The 15,537-nt window shown below is 35.9% G+C and overlaps 1 protein-coding gene across 1 annotated transcript in view; it reads left to right on the forward strand.

Moving 5' to 3' along the window:
• The first annotated feature begins 223 nt into the window (after window positions 1-223).
• The window catches only part of LOC137402684 (uncharacterized), a 28,633-nt gene continuing 13,319 nt past the window's right edge, over window positions 224-15,537 (forward strand). The window contains exons 1-11 of the mRNA XM_068089190.1: window positions 224-315; window positions 1,218-1,337; window positions 4,019-4,118; window positions 5,804-5,986; window positions 6,797-6,914; window positions 10,464-10,588; window positions 11,950-12,169; window positions 13,261-13,458; window positions 14,100-14,248; window positions 14,509-14,597; window positions 15,349-15,417. Coding sequence (XP_067945291.1) covers window positions 263-315; window positions 1,218-1,337; window positions 4,019-4,118; window positions 5,804-5,986; window positions 6,797-6,914; window positions 10,464-10,588; window positions 11,950-12,169; window positions 13,261-13,458; window positions 14,100-14,248; window positions 14,509-14,597; window positions 15,349-15,417 — 1,424 coding nt within the window. The 5' untranslated portion in view covers window positions 224-262. The remainder of the gene's footprint in view (window positions 316-1,217; window positions 1,338-4,018; window positions 4,119-5,803; window positions 5,987-6,796; window positions 6,915-10,463; window positions 10,589-11,949; window positions 12,170-13,260; window positions 13,459-14,099; window positions 14,249-14,508; window positions 14,598-15,348; window positions 15,418-15,537) is intronic.

Below are 15,537 nucleotides of genomic sequence, written 5' to 3' on the forward strand. Positions count from 1 at the left end.
CGCCGCCCATTGGCAGTCCCGTTTTTGCCAAGGTTAAGACCCGTTTCATGTGTTAGGAATAAATAGAACTGTAAGTCTTTATCTAATGCTGAAAATTATTTTACTGCTATAAAACAGAGTAACTTCAATTTTAAACTGCACTTCTACCTTACTTGGCAAGATTTGTTATGCTATTCGGTTGTTATAAAACGAATACTCTTTGCTTACGTTGTTAGTCTGTTGCAGTTTAGACTGGAATACCAAGAAGCTTTAAAAAAACAGAATGTCATTTGCGTCTAGTCACAAAGATCCCGTTTCAATGAAGCTTAGAGTAGCGTGAGTATAATATCAATTTAATTTCTCTGTTGCCATTAAATGTATTATTGTGAGTTAACATGAATACTAAATTGAATGAACTCTGAGGCCTGCTATCATTCATAATAAAAATGTTTTATATTGCAAATTTTTTAAAAGATTATGCATTGGTTATTGCTCTTCACTGGGTGATTACACAAAAGGGCTTGAGTTTGTGAAATTGTTTTAACAAAATCACCACACATCATCGTCTCATTGCTAACGTATATGGAAAAGCCATGAAACAATCACTCTTATAACTTTTAGTCAGATGTTTTCTGTAACACGAAGTTTATTTTTAAAGACTTTACTATGTTAACATAGCATGCTGAGGGTTTTATGTTTGGAGTTCAGTAACTTCAATTGTTTTCGCTTTCTTTCACAGACATATATAAGTGGCTGAATATTGTTGAAAAAATGAATAAGATTTCTTGAAATGTTTTACTAATGATAACACGCACTAGAAAATATCCAAGAAATTTCAATTATACCCATATTGAACCACAAAGACTATCAAAATTAGTTGCTGCTGGTAGTGCTGTTGCTCAACTTTCAGCCGATACGTAATTTGCCATTCTTATATATTTGATAAAACTTTTCATTGTTACTTTTGCTTTTCAATATGTAGTTTTAAGTACATTGCTGCCAAACAGTTGTTCTTTGATACTTACTCTGAACAGAAAATGTAGACTTTTAGTTCATTAGCTATTTATGATTCACGTTGGATACTGTCGCAATTTACATTGATCAAGCAGGTCAAAAATATATAGCTAAGCCAAACATTTCTATTTATATCGTACAGTTTAGGTAAGCACCGATCAGTGGGAACCAGGTTTGAGTGTTATTTCTGTAGCCTTCAAAAGGTCAACCATTGTCTGCTGCAGGAATATGAAGAGTAGTGAGGTAGAAGGTCGTACTCGACAACTTGAAGAAGAGAGCAGGCAAATGGAAGATCGATTAAAAGAACTTAAACTCACCATGAACAGGGAAAAGGAGTTGAGAGAGTGAGTTATGTTCCCACTTTAAATAGATATATAAAATGCTGGCTGGTTGGATCATCGACTAGTTGTTCACTATACTACTGCTACTCAGTGCTCTCATGTCATATACGCTCATGTCTATGTATTCTCGATGCAGAGCATTGACCTGTTGACCTGTTTCCCATTTGATACCTTATAAATGATAGGGAATGCAGTTGTGGACTACTGGTTTAGAATGCCTGACCTTCAAACAACGGGTTGGGATTCAATTCCCAAAAAAGGCTACTGGCGATGACAGGACTGACATCCAACTTTAAATTGCTCTTTGCAACTGGACGTGTCTCCAGTCATTGAGGTTCCCTGGTTGCCAGCCTCAGTTGTATCCAGGCGAGATAACAAAGATATTTTTGTGCATCAACCCTGTCAACAAAACACATGCTGTTCAATATGAAAGGAGTTGCTCAGACACCCACAGTTATAGTAGATTATTTTGTTGGCTTGTTCCCGTTTTTTTAGCAATAGTGCTAGACGAATATCAATGAAGGATTTTATAGATACACGGGTAAAATCTTGGAGTGCATCTAAAACTGGAGAAGTGTGTTATATTAGAACTTGTGTTGCGCAACGTATTAACAATCATAAATTGATGTCGGCTGGCTTCAAATTGGTTGAATAGATATTTCTTTAAGAGGTGTTGTTTTATCTCCTCTAGAGGTCAGTTTTTTGTCTTTTCTACATTCTTAGAAAAATGAGATTAGACAAGTGAGATAATTTTATTAACCTTTTACGGTGATAAACCTAAGATTCGTGTCTACTAGAAGTTAGTATCTACTAGCATGAGTTAGTATCTACTAGCAGGAGTTGGTAGCTACTAGCAGGAGGTAGTATCTATTAGCAGGAGTTAGTGTCTACTAGCAGGAGTTAGCGTCTACTTGCAGGAGTTAGTATCTACTAGCAGGAGTTAGTATCTACTAGCAGGAGTTAGTGTCTACTAGCAGGAGTTAGTATCTACTAACAGGAGTTAGCATCTACTAACAGGAGTTAGTGTCTACTTGCAGAAGTTAGTATCTACTAGCAGAAGTTAGTGTCTACTAGCAGGAGTTAGTATCTACTAGCAGGAGTTAGTATCTGTTAGCAGGGGTTAGTATCTACTAGTAGGAGTTAGTATCTACTAGCAGGAGTTAGTGTCTACTAGCAGGAGTTAGCATCTACTAGTAGGAGTTAGTATCTGCTAGCAGGAGTTAGTATCTACTAGCAGGAGTTAGTATCTACTAACAGGAGTTAGTATCTACTAGCAGGGGTTAGTATCTACTAGCAGGAGTTAGTATCTCCTAGCAGGAGTTAGTATCTGCTAGCAGGAGTTAGTATCTACTAGTAGGAGTTAGTATCTACTAGCAGGAGTTAGTATCTACTAACAGGAGTTAGTATCTACTAGCAGGGGTTAGTATCTACTAGCAGGAGTTACTATCTCCTAGCAGGAGTTAGTATCTACTAACAGGAGTTAGTATCTACTAGCAGGGGTTAGTATCTACTAGCAGGAGTTAGTATCTCCTAGCAGGAGTTAGTATCTGCTAGCAGGAGTTAGTATCTACTAGTAGGAGTTGGTATCTACTAGCAGGAGTTAGTATCTACTAACAGGAGTTAGTATCTACTAGCAGGGGTTAGTATCTACTAGCAGGAGTTAGTATCTCCTAGCAGGAGTTAGTATCTGCTAGCAGGAGTTAGTATCTACTAGTAGGAGTTAGTATCTGCTAGCAGGAGTTAGTATCTACTAGCAGGAGTTAGTGTCTACTGGCAGGAGTTAGTATCTACTAGCAAGAGTTAGTGTCTACTAGCAGGAGTTAGTATCTACTAGCAGGAGTTAGTATCTCCTAGCAGGAGTTAGTATCTGCTAGCAGGAGTTAGTGTCTACTAACAGGAGTTAGTATCTACTAGCAGGAGTTAGTATCTACTAGCAGGAGTTAGTGTCCACTAGCAGGAGTTAGTGTCTACTAGCAGGAGTTAGTATCTGTTAGTAGGAGTTAGTGTCTACTAGCAGGAGTTAGTATCTACTAGCAGGAGTTAGTATCTACTAGCAGGGGTTAGTATCTGCTAGCAGGAGTTAGTATCTACTAGTAGGAGTTAGTATCTACTAGCAGGAGTTAGTGTCTACTAGCAGGAGTTAGCATCTACTAGTTGGAGTTAGTATCTGCTAGCAGGAGTTAGTATCTACTAGCAGGAGTTAGTATCTACTAACAGGAGTTAGTATCTACTAGCAGGGGTTAGTATCTACTAGCAGGAGTTAGTATCTCCTAGCAGGAGTTAGTATCTGCTAGCAGGAGTTAGTATCTACTAGTAGGAGTTAGTATCTACTAGCAGGAGTTAGTATCTACTAACAGGAGTTAGTATCTACTAGCAGGGGTTAGTATCTACTAGCAGGAGTTACTATCTCTTAGCAGGAGTTAGTATCTACTAACAGGAGTTAGTATCTGTTAGTAGGAGTTAGTGTCTACTAGCAGGAGTTAGTGTCTACTAGCAGGAGTTAGTGTCTACTAGCAGAAGTTAGTGTCTACTAGCAATTTATATGTCCATTATTTTTTACACTGCTGTTTTGGCCTGGACGGGAGGATATCCCATTAACCACTTGAGTCACTTTGTAAAGCAGATTATAGCTTTTCTTTTTACCTTATTTCAGTACATAATGAATGTGTGTTCTATTCATTCAGGCAAAGAGGAGGTGGTCATTGGAAGTCTGGCAAGGAAGGGAATCTGAATTCTCATGCTAAAGATGTTTTGAAGAAGGCTCCAGTAAAACCAAAGGTAAGGGTACACAGTTTGATAACAGCATCTGAATGTGTAGAAAGGATCATCCTTTACTGCGAGACTGCATTTCAGCGAGGTAGTCAAGCATATTATTATACTCTATTTCCTAATCTAATAGCGATGTTGCTGCAATTACAATGTTATATTGCATTTGCTTGTTTCCAAAAGGTTATCAAAAGTTTACATTTGTAACTCTCTCATCTCAGTTTGATCACGATGATTCTTTCTGAGTTGTTTTCTCTCAATTCGTTGAGACGCACTCACCTAGTTAATCTTAGTAGTTGTGTTCACTTTATTCTTTAATCTGCACATTTATGCATCATATTGTATTAGTGTTGATTTCATTCTTGGAGTTGTGCTTACTTTGGGTAATTTTTTAGTTGCAGCACTAGGAGCTGCAACTAAAAAGCTCCAAAGTTTTTTGGAGCTGTGCTCACCTTACTTTTGAAGTTGTTTTCACTTTGAATTAGAGTTGCATGCTAGACTGCTAGTCATCATAAATTTGTCTCAGCTCTAAAATTTTAAGAGCGTAATAAAGATATATCATATATCCCCACTCCTTCGCTTTCATACTAAACTACCAACTTTTTAAACATGTCTGTTAAACCCACTCAATAATACCTGATTTTAGTCTATTCATTTTTTTTGGCATTTAACGAAGAACATCATTTTGATGATGAATACCGATGCTAATAATTAGTAATGCATACATATTTTTGCATTTCCTATGCCCTACATATTTAACAAAACATTTTAGTATTGTACCATATATGTGAAAATAATTAGAAATTGTCTCCCTACTCTCTTTTGATAAACCTAGTTTTTTCTAGCGGTCATGACGCCATTGCAGAAAACAGCCTTTCTTTTATTCAATTGCATGCTTATATAGCTGTTTACCAGCATCACTTTTCAAATCAATACGTGGTTGGGTTTTTTCAGTACCTATTGTAACGTCACGGAAAGGTGTTGTCACAGTTTCTTCCTGTACTCTGAAACCATATCAAAAAGGTCTAAACTTGTACATGACCATTAGTCTTTCTATAACATCTGCATATTTATGTAAATCATAATATGTTTTGATCATATCTATATATAAATATTAAAGTTTGTGTGTGATTCTGTGTATTCAGCTATAGCTATTAACATCTTGGAATGAAGAATTTGTATCACAGAAGTTTTGAGCTTCGCGAGATTGATAGATTTATCGGACTACATGAGTCGATATATGGGTGAAAATATGCATAGCGCTATGCTTTACGCAACGTAATTAAGCTTGCTCTCACTGCTCTTACTAGTAAGTTTACTAACTAGCTTACACAAATTAGCCATTGGCAATGTGCCAGGCAAGTGACAGGCAACTACATTACTTGTCACTGTTTATAAGCTGATTTTTAATACCCGTCCAACGCTGGACATTCGGCTAGGTATAATATAAATAATGATAAGAATAAAATGTTCTTCTAAAATGGCACTCAGAGAATCCTCCATCAGTTGATTGTAAAATTATATTATGTATTGTACTGCATATAAGTAATAGTAATTATTTGTTTGTTATGAATATCTATTGAATAGGTATTCTATATTAGAATAAATCTAAAAGATAATCTATTTATCAGCATCATTTCTCAAATCGATATATGGTTGGGTATAATCATCGCCTATTCATGCTTGCTAGGCGTGTTACACAGGGTTCTAGCAAGGGGCGTAAGGTAAAAGTACTCAAGGATGAGCCAGTCATTTCATCTCCCAAAACTAAGGACAAAGCTAGACCAGGAACTTTAGCATTTATAGCCCAAAGAGATAACAAAAAGCCGGGCCTTCGTCCAACCGGTCCAATATGCGGACAGTGTGATATCAAGTCTGCAGTGACAGTAAGTACACTATGTACTATCAAATGCATTGAGAATATGCATTCAGTTCATTGTGCAATTTTACTAAATATTGAGTTATTGTGCAGCACAAAAAATCAAAACAAATTCATTGTAACTCATAAAAGCTTCTGTGAGAGAAACTGATGAAATGTTAGTAAGGTAAGACAATTCCCAGACCAACAAATGTTTAGGTTTTACAGTCTTACGATGTGACTAGTATTGTTTAGTTTAGTATTTTAGAATGCAGATATTTTATTTAATTCTTCAGTGTTATTATTATTTTATCTCAAGTCCTTGTTCTAATCATTTGAGGTAAACCAATAAAATAAAATTATGTTGAATAGCACATGTTTTTTAGAATGTAGATGTTCTGATTAAGTCTTTCATTGTTATCATTCAAGCTAAGGAAACTGAGTCGGACAACAGATGCCAGGCAGCTCGGATCTGAAACTCTTTTATAGCACTTTTTGGGCATCACCATGAGATTCATAACATAAAAATCTGGCTATAGCATAGCAGATGTCAGTAATATTAACAGTAATGAAAACTATTAAACGTATTAAAATGTAATTAAAAGTAATAAAACTAACAAAAGTTTATTATCTATAAAATTATTAGCAATTTGTTTAATTGCCTTTTTCAGTTTATCAGCCCTTTTGTTTGAATTAGCTGGTCTTGATTTGTTTTACTCAACGAGTTCACATTATACCTCCCCATAACTATCTTTATTTTACACCCTAGTATCCAGTTTACAGGCAGTGTCAAGGAACATAATTGACAGTGCTAAGCTTTTTGTATTTTTTCTTGCAGATGTGCCAGGAATGTTCAGAGGTGTATTGTTCCGGGTGTTTTACTGCCTTCCACCTCAAGGGAGCCCTTGCCAAGCACCACTCTGTCCCTCTCTCCAAGATCACTGCAACTCCCAGAGGTATCCACTTTTCTTCATCTATGTGACTTACAACTATGACCTGTTTTACTGTCTACTAGTTACACGTTGAAATAGCTGAAAGCTGAAAATCTCCTGCCACGGCCAAGGCTGAAACTCATACCACTTATACATGGCATGGAAATACTGAACTCAGTCTAAGGTGGTGTGAGTCTATGGGCTACATTGTAGTACCTAAAACATGACATGCAAAGTTTGTTCATTCTGATGTTTGTTTCGTTTGTTGAAACTCTCATAATTAGAATACAATATATTACTAATTTGTTTCAGACTCAAAAACAACAATAAATATTCCAAGTTATGACAAATAAAACTAAAATAAATGCATTTTATGAAACTATATAAAAATTTGTATGTAAACTTATAAATTATATGTAAAAACTAAATTATTACAATAAAATATAGTAAAGAAGGTTTTGGTTTGCTACTTTACTTAGATACAAGTAAGCAGGTAGCATTTATTTAGCAACTATAGGTTACTATAGTTACTAAGGTTAACATATTGTTCTGTTAATAATTTGTAATGATGATTGATTTTGATGATTTTTACCAGGAGGTGTTTGTGTTAGATAATTACTATGGATTTCTATACCACCCTATACAATATTTTTACCTAATGATGCCAACACTGAAACAAATTAAAATCATATAATTGTATACCAAATAATTTTTCATTGTAATTGTAACAAAACAGACTATGTTTAGCCATTACTTGCTAATAATTTCACATTTACATTTAAACACCTTTACAGTTTTATCTTTCCTCCTAATTTATTTCAACAAAACAACAGTCTTCCTTCTTGAGCAGAAGGAAGACTTAGTAATGAGTTGGTTCGACGAAAGTTATACTCCTTGCTGTAATTCTCACTAGCTAAAATTAACTTAACTTGTATGAATTTTTATTGTTTTTGTTTTATTTTTCTGTAGTCATCCAAGAAATTACGAACGAAAAATTATAGAAATTATCTTGTATACCAAAACAGATATTTGCTTACCTAAATATTACATTGTACATAGAGTACATGTAGGTGTGAGGTAGATGTAAGTAGAGGTTTGACTTTATGGATAAAAATTGAATCTGATTCACGAGATTTTTCATTTTAGTAGCTTCATTTAGTAGTAGTAGTAGTTTTAGTAGTAGCTTTCATTCAAAGTAATGATTTATAAACGTGCTAATTATTTTATATTTTATTTATATTTTACATTTAAACATCTTTACAGTTGCTTTATTTTTTCTCTTAATTTAATCCAACTGCAAAAAACACTTTTTATGGCATTATAATTATTTAAAAGTTACAATTGTTTGAAAAATTTTGGAAACCTTTACAGTTGTCTTATTTTTTTCGTAAATCATTTGAAATGCAAAAAAACCCGTTTCTCATATTATAAAGTTTGAAATTTAGAATGGTAACTGTTGTGTTATATGTTAAATAAAAATTAATTTTCTGCACAAAGACTTTTTTATTACTCAGGCAACATCGAGCATTCACCATGTATCTTATATAGTAGATTAGATACTGTAAGATGCTCCAAGATGCTGTATTAGGTATCTCCGATGTAAGCTTGAGGATGTGACAATATATGGCTTTTAGGACAATAAAATAAGATGGTTTTAAGGCAATAAAATGTTTCTTGCAGAAACAATTTACATTTCAATCAGTTTTCCAAAAACCTTTCATACAAAAACTGCATATATAAAGCATGAACAGTAATTGTGAGCCACACTTTGTTTCACAATATGCCCAAAGATTTCACTCACTGTTGTTTTATCATAATCATGGTTGTTTTTAAAGATTACGCAAGTCATTGGATAAATTTTTCTTTGCTTTGGTCTATATCACTTTTATTGGACCATTTTTAAATACTCGATGTGGATTGGCAGACGCATAAATCATCATTTTATTGTTATTTCTATTAGTATACTGGCAGTTCAGTGTGCCGTGAGAGATCGTCATGTGTAATAACTATGTGCACAATTATTCCAAAATGTGGCAAGATGATTGACCGATGCAGGTTGTAGTGTGTTTGACAGGTGATCCGAATGTCTGAGATTCATTCCTTTGTGTTGTGATATTTTTTCCGAATGTCGAAACATGGCTTTGGCCGGATGTACACGGTCCTTATTATAGTAAAGACAAGATTAATGCCCGGCATTTCACGAGTAATAGAATACAACTCATGAACAGTGGCAGGTAATGTGGTTGTTATAGGCTAGGTTGACTAATTAGCCAATGGCAAATTTAGCTAATTTGAGTAACTTAAGCTAGTAACTTAAACGTATCTAAACTTTTACTATAATAAGAACCGTGAAGCCAGCTCGTAAATGTTACAAGTAATAACCAGTAATATTTTGCATGCGCTTCAAGTGTGCGTATCATAACCAATGTAATAAATATGACAGCAATTATTCCATCGTATAGCAGTGTAGCTGCTTGGCCTAGTGGATAGAACATCTGTTTGCTGATCTGCAGTATGTCAGATCAAACCCAGTGCAAAGCGTATCAATTCACAGCAGTTATTTCAAACTTGAGAATCTCTGTAGTTTTTGCTTACTATTAAAAGACTAATTTATTTACTATTAAATTTAATAAATTTAAATTTTATTTAATAAATATTAAATTAATTTTTACTATTAATTTACTATTAAAAGACTAATTTATGGGATTTTTTGTTACAGTTTTTGTGCTTACATATTGTACTTACTAACTCTGCAAAAGTATCATTAATCAAATAGATCTATGAGCCTGTTTTTAATAGATGTGCACAGACCCAAATGACATAGCGCATCGCTTCATTCAATATCCCTGAATTAGAGTTTGCTAAAATCATTTAGGTATGCTCCAATCAGAAGTCTAGCTACAGAGAATGCTCCAATCAGAAGTCTAGCTACAGAGAGCTTTTTGTTGAGAAGTTGGTAGTTTTTTGGTAGATGAACTTGCGCAAATCTTTAGTAGATTTTATCAGAAATTATTAGTGATTTTCTATTATTTACGGCTGTTTTTTAAGTTTAGGTGATCTAACTACCAAAGATCTTTCAAGATTAAAATCGAAAAAACTTGTTTGCGGTGAAAGTGCTCAGATCAAGCAAAAGTGTGATTATGACTTCTGTAGTTGCAGAGAGACTGACAAATTAAAGACGCGCAACGCTTAACTTGGGTGCAATCGCCAATATCTACTATAGTACCAATATTAACTAGTGATGACATTTCGGTGCGTATTTTTCTTCAGCGTGTTTCAACCGCGATCAAGTTTTGTCGTCAATTTTAATCTTAGAACATCCTGGCATTCAGATCACCTCAAACATCAAAAACAATTAATTACAAAAATTACGGTTATTTTCTGAAAAAATTGCTAATATTTGGTGCAAGTTTATTTATGGCATATTGTAAAACCTAAAATTAATTATTTTTGTTATCTCTTATAATACTTAGAAAGTGACCAGTTTTGTATGTAAAAAAGTTTGAAGTAACTTCTGATTGTAACTAATACGAACTATGTGCAATATATTCAAATGTTTCACCTATCAAACAGGAAATGACTCAGTCTTCAGTGAGCCTCCTACTATGCCATCTAGTGGAGCCCGACAGCCACCACATGAGCGTAATAGAATAACATGGGAAGAGCCTCACCGGAGCACAGTCATAATTCAGCAGAAGGTAGAATTTAGGCCTTTTATTGGCTCATCCCTTAGTCAAAATGCTTGTCTATATGCCAGTCTGTTGGCAGGCTTGTAATTAGGGTCTATTGGCTAGTCCCTCATCAGTACTTCTGTATTTCAAGATGAATTCTACTCCTGTGTTCCATTGGCAGCTGTAGTTTTGAGGGTGGTCTCTATTGGTTAGTCTATCCCTCATTCGTAGGTCTGCTGTTATGGATCATTATATATGTCATTCTCTTATTGGCAGGTCTGTTTTTATGGACATCATTTGTGAGCCAGTCTGTTATTGGCAGGTCTGTTTTCATACATTTCTATGTTGGCTAATCTCCTAATTGCAGGTCTGATCTTATGGGTGGTATATGTTAGTCATTCGCTTATTGGTAGGTCTGTTTTCATAGACCATCCATGTTGGCCAGTTTTTCATCAGTAGGTCTGATATGTCATGGTTGCTGTAATCGGAAGTGATTACTGTACAGCCTTTATTTGACCGCCACCCTTTAATTGAACGCCACCTTCACTAGAACGTCACTATAGAGAAGGATTAAAAATACAGCATCACTTTTTAATTGAACAACGCCTCCATCAGACTGCCACTTGCCATGGTTATAGTGATGGTGTGCCTTAGAAGATCGTCAGAATCATCAGAACGAAACTCTGATTCGAAGTCACTAGGTCTATATCCTATCCATTGTTTTCATATTCGATCATAAGGTAGTTCATAACCTAATCTGAAGACTTTAAAACATTTTGATGAATGTTGAGAATACTCTTCAGGAACAGCCATTGTTATGTCTTGAAGTCTGTTTTCTAACTCCAAAGCTTTTTGATTTTTTTCCTTAGAACTTTGAGTGCAATGCCATCACAGTAATTAATAACTGTATTTGCCTAATATGTTTTACTCAAAGTAATTTCTTGTTTAACTCGGTGCGATACTTTGACATATATGAAAAACGATTTATCAAAATTGCTGAGGCCAATGGCATTAATGTCGCTCATTCCTAAAAAGAGTGTAACAGAGCGAGTCGATTATATACTTTTCATCTTCACATTTGGAAACAATAATCTCCATTATTTCTTACACATTTTTATTATTATATTCATAAGCGGTTAGCAGTTTGTTAGGGTTAGATAACTCTGAACTATTGAAACTCTGTTGGTAACATAAAACTGGAGAACATTGTAATGTTGTTAGTAACTACAATCAAAAAGGCTTGTTATTGGTTTACCTTTGAGGCACACACCTGCATACACTGATCTCTCTTTCATGTAGGTATTATGGTATGTTTACCTTGTCATGCCTTGATCTCTTCTCCTCAATTTCACCCTCATGCCTACTTTGAGTCGAGCATTATTCTATAGGACATAGAAGAGGAGTCTGGTCAAAGCTCATTGCTCGATGGGGATTACAATGAAAAGGAAGCTGCCCAATCTTTTCAGCAAGCTCTTGCTGAGTGGAGGAAGGAAAATACTGATCCTAAGCCAAGTCCGACTGTCACATCTACACGCAATCTCAAGAAACCAACTCTGTTTGGTTCGAATGAACCAAACATTCAAACAGTCTCACCTGTTCATACTCCTCGTAAGTTTTATTTCATTGACCTTGTTTTTTTCTGAGGATGCTTTACATTTTAACTAGACCTTGACCTACTTTTGATTCAATCAATCACTTTGTCATCACCCACTTTGGTTTGTATTCACTGTTATACAGGGCATTTTAATCATTGCCTGAGTTTATCAAAGGCATCACCAACGTCTGCATTGTCAGCTGCGGTAGAAATGAGGGATGTGGCTTTGAACGGGCAAAACAAGTAGACTACAGATAAGCTTTCTGAACATATAAAATAAGCTCTGTAACCTTTGACCTTATAGGATTATATTTTCTAAATATCGCATTTTGATCCCAGCTGATAGCCAGATGCTGCCTCATGAAAATATTTCATTCAGCAGTTTCTAGGATGCTTTGAACAATTTAAAACCATTAAAAATTTTCTCCTAATAGTCTGACTGTTTGACTAGTACGTATTTGCCAGTATTTACTAATACATGCTGTCTTCTGAGAGGAAAGAGATATTTTGATTTAGATAGCGCAAATCAGTGTTGCAAAAAACATGAAAATGGTTTCAAGACAACACAACATACCCACCACACACACCCACCACACACACACACCCACCACACACCACCCACACATACTCACTCGCCACACGCACACCACACACACACCACACACACATCCACCACACACACATCCACCACAGACCACGCATACACATTCACCACACACCCACCTACCACACACACTCGACACACACACCCACCACACACACCACACACACTCGCCACACACCATACACACACACCTCACAGACACCAAGCACACAATGACAAAATGGAATTTATAAATATAGATTGTCGTGTAACAGTTGGTCACATTAATTTCAGATGCCAATAGTTCAGCTAGATTTATTAGCATTATAGGAATGAGCTCTTGTTTGATTATTACAGAATTATAGTACTAGAAACCAAAGGCAATCATCACTTCCAACTTATTTTTAAAATGCTTTTCTCAGAGAATTCGGAGTTGTGTGCCTGTCAATTCATAAAAGTCTTAAGGTTGTATAGATCTCAGCTGTAGTTAGCATTATCAAGCGGATTGTTTGTATCACACAGGAGTGAATGTGGACGAGGGTACTAGCACCCTTCAAGGCTCCACTAAACCCGCTACTGACTACCAACCGGAATTCACTTCCTCTGAGCTCTCATATGCAGAAAAACTTTTGCTAAAGAAAAACAGAAGGTCTGTAGTGCCATCCTTGACCCCAACACCTACAGCAAATCAAATTAATGGCTATATGGTTGACCACTCAGGCAAGTGTTTCTTAGCGATCAGTGCGAACCCACCAAATGTCTTGAAGATACAGGTTGGTTTGCTGGTAACAACAATTGACTTCAATAATTGATGTGTACACCTTGTGAATAAGGTTGCTAATTCCACCTGTTGAAAGCCACGCGAAGAGTATTAGGAAAAACAATAGCGCTGTTCAGGTATTGAACCCTGATAATCATATTCCCAGCTAGGTGCTCTACCACTGAACCATTCAATCACCTTTCAGCAAGAAGGAATAATAGTGCATATGGTCATTACACATGATACTGCCAGCATACCAGTATAACTTATGTCTCTACATGCAAACATTGGTTGTCTGTTAGACCAATTATTATAATAGACTTTGTAGGTAGTCATTGCAAATGTGGACCTTGCTGTTTTTATCTAATGTTACTTAATCTGTGAACAAAGATTACGCTCTTTCATAATTAAGTAGTACCCTGGCAGCCCTGGAGATTGTCATGTGTAATAGCTATACGCACAATTATTCCTAATGCCATGCATGGCCGTGAAGCTGAATTTACAAGTTTGTATGCCATGTAAAGCAGTCTGTTTTCCTAACATCCAACCATTGCTTCGAATGGACAAAGCTCTCACTATAGCAAAGATTATACTTGCGTAGGTGATGATTTGGATGGGACGGAGTTGGAAGAACCCATCCTATTTGAAAACATATTGGCTACTGTTCAGGAGTCTAAGCAGGGCTATGATAATTGTTTGAATGGCTTTTCAACCACAGCTCTAGAAATTGAGGAGGTTTCCGAAGGAGAGGTTAGCACAGTTATTGTTTATAATTGTTGAATGTATTTGATGAATTTTTCGTATTGCGTTTTTCTCATTGTTAGAACTGATACTTTATTATTTTTACATATATCATGGTATATATTTATATATTACATATTTTATTTTTTCATATTATTCATATATAGTTAGCAATTACATTTTTTATTTTGAAAAATATCGTTTTTAAAACTGTAGCTGATAATTTTTGAACACATTATCACTGCCTTGTTCTCTTCACGTATTGACAGCCTCATACTACGAGTGACAATGAAAGTCATTACCTAGTCTTTGAAGATGTCATTGAGCCGAAGAAAAATTCGAGTCCAACAGAGGAAAGGTAAGAATAATCTATAGTATATATCATATATCTTTCCTAGTTGATGAAGTCGTGAGACGAGTCGTCTGATTGTACCGCTTATTTCCTGTGTTGGCATCTAAACACTCTGCTAACCTGAAGCAGATGGGCTTTTATAGAGTGAGGATTAGTGAGGGTGTGATTGACGGTATGAATGGGGTGTGAATGAGGGTGTGAATGGGGGTGTGACTAAGGGTGTGAATAAGGGTGTGAATAGGGGTGTGAGGGGGGGGTGTGAATGAGGGTGTGAATAGGGGTGTGAATAGGGGTGTGAATAGGGGTGTGAATAGGGGTGTGAATGGGAGTGTGAATAGGAGTGTGAATAGGGGTGTGAATGGGGGTGTGACTAAGGGCGTGAATAGGGGTGTGAATAGGAGTGTGAATAGGGGTGTGAATGGGAGTGTGAATAGGAGTGTGAATAGGGGTGTGAATAGGAGTGTGAATGGGGGTGTGACTAAGGGTGTGAATAGGGGTGTGAATAGGGATGTGAATGAGGGTGAGGTTGGCTTACGCATTAATCAGCTCTTGAGAAAAAGGCCCATTCTTTGATATATACTTTCATCATCAGTGCATATGAAAAAACAAAATCTGTAATGTCAAAACACAAAGCTGTCATACATGTATTTCGATATAGCACCCAGTAGGTAGTTTGTCCAGGATAAAATATTTGTTGAGCTATGCTAGCCTTCATGCACAGTTTGTTGTCTGCACATTTATGAGTTATTGATTTTAGAGTTTATCCCACGGTTGTGCCAGCACCAACTGCCCTATTTCAAAAGAACCTTGCACCATCTGTACTGCAGTAAGTTTTAGTCATTAACTAACTGAATGACGAGCGTTGCCTGGGTAAAAAAAGTTTATATACAGTGTATATAGATTATTATGTTATTGTGTAATAACACATAATTTGTCTAAATATTAG

The sequence above is a fragment of the Watersipora subatra genome, chromosome 8 (assembly GCF_963576615.1).
Source record: "Watersipora subatra chromosome 8, tzWatSuba1.1, whole genome shotgun sequence".
Classification (NCBI taxonomy): Eukaryota; Metazoa; Bryozoa; class Gymnolaemata; order Cheilostomatida; family Watersiporidae; genus Watersipora; species Watersipora subatra.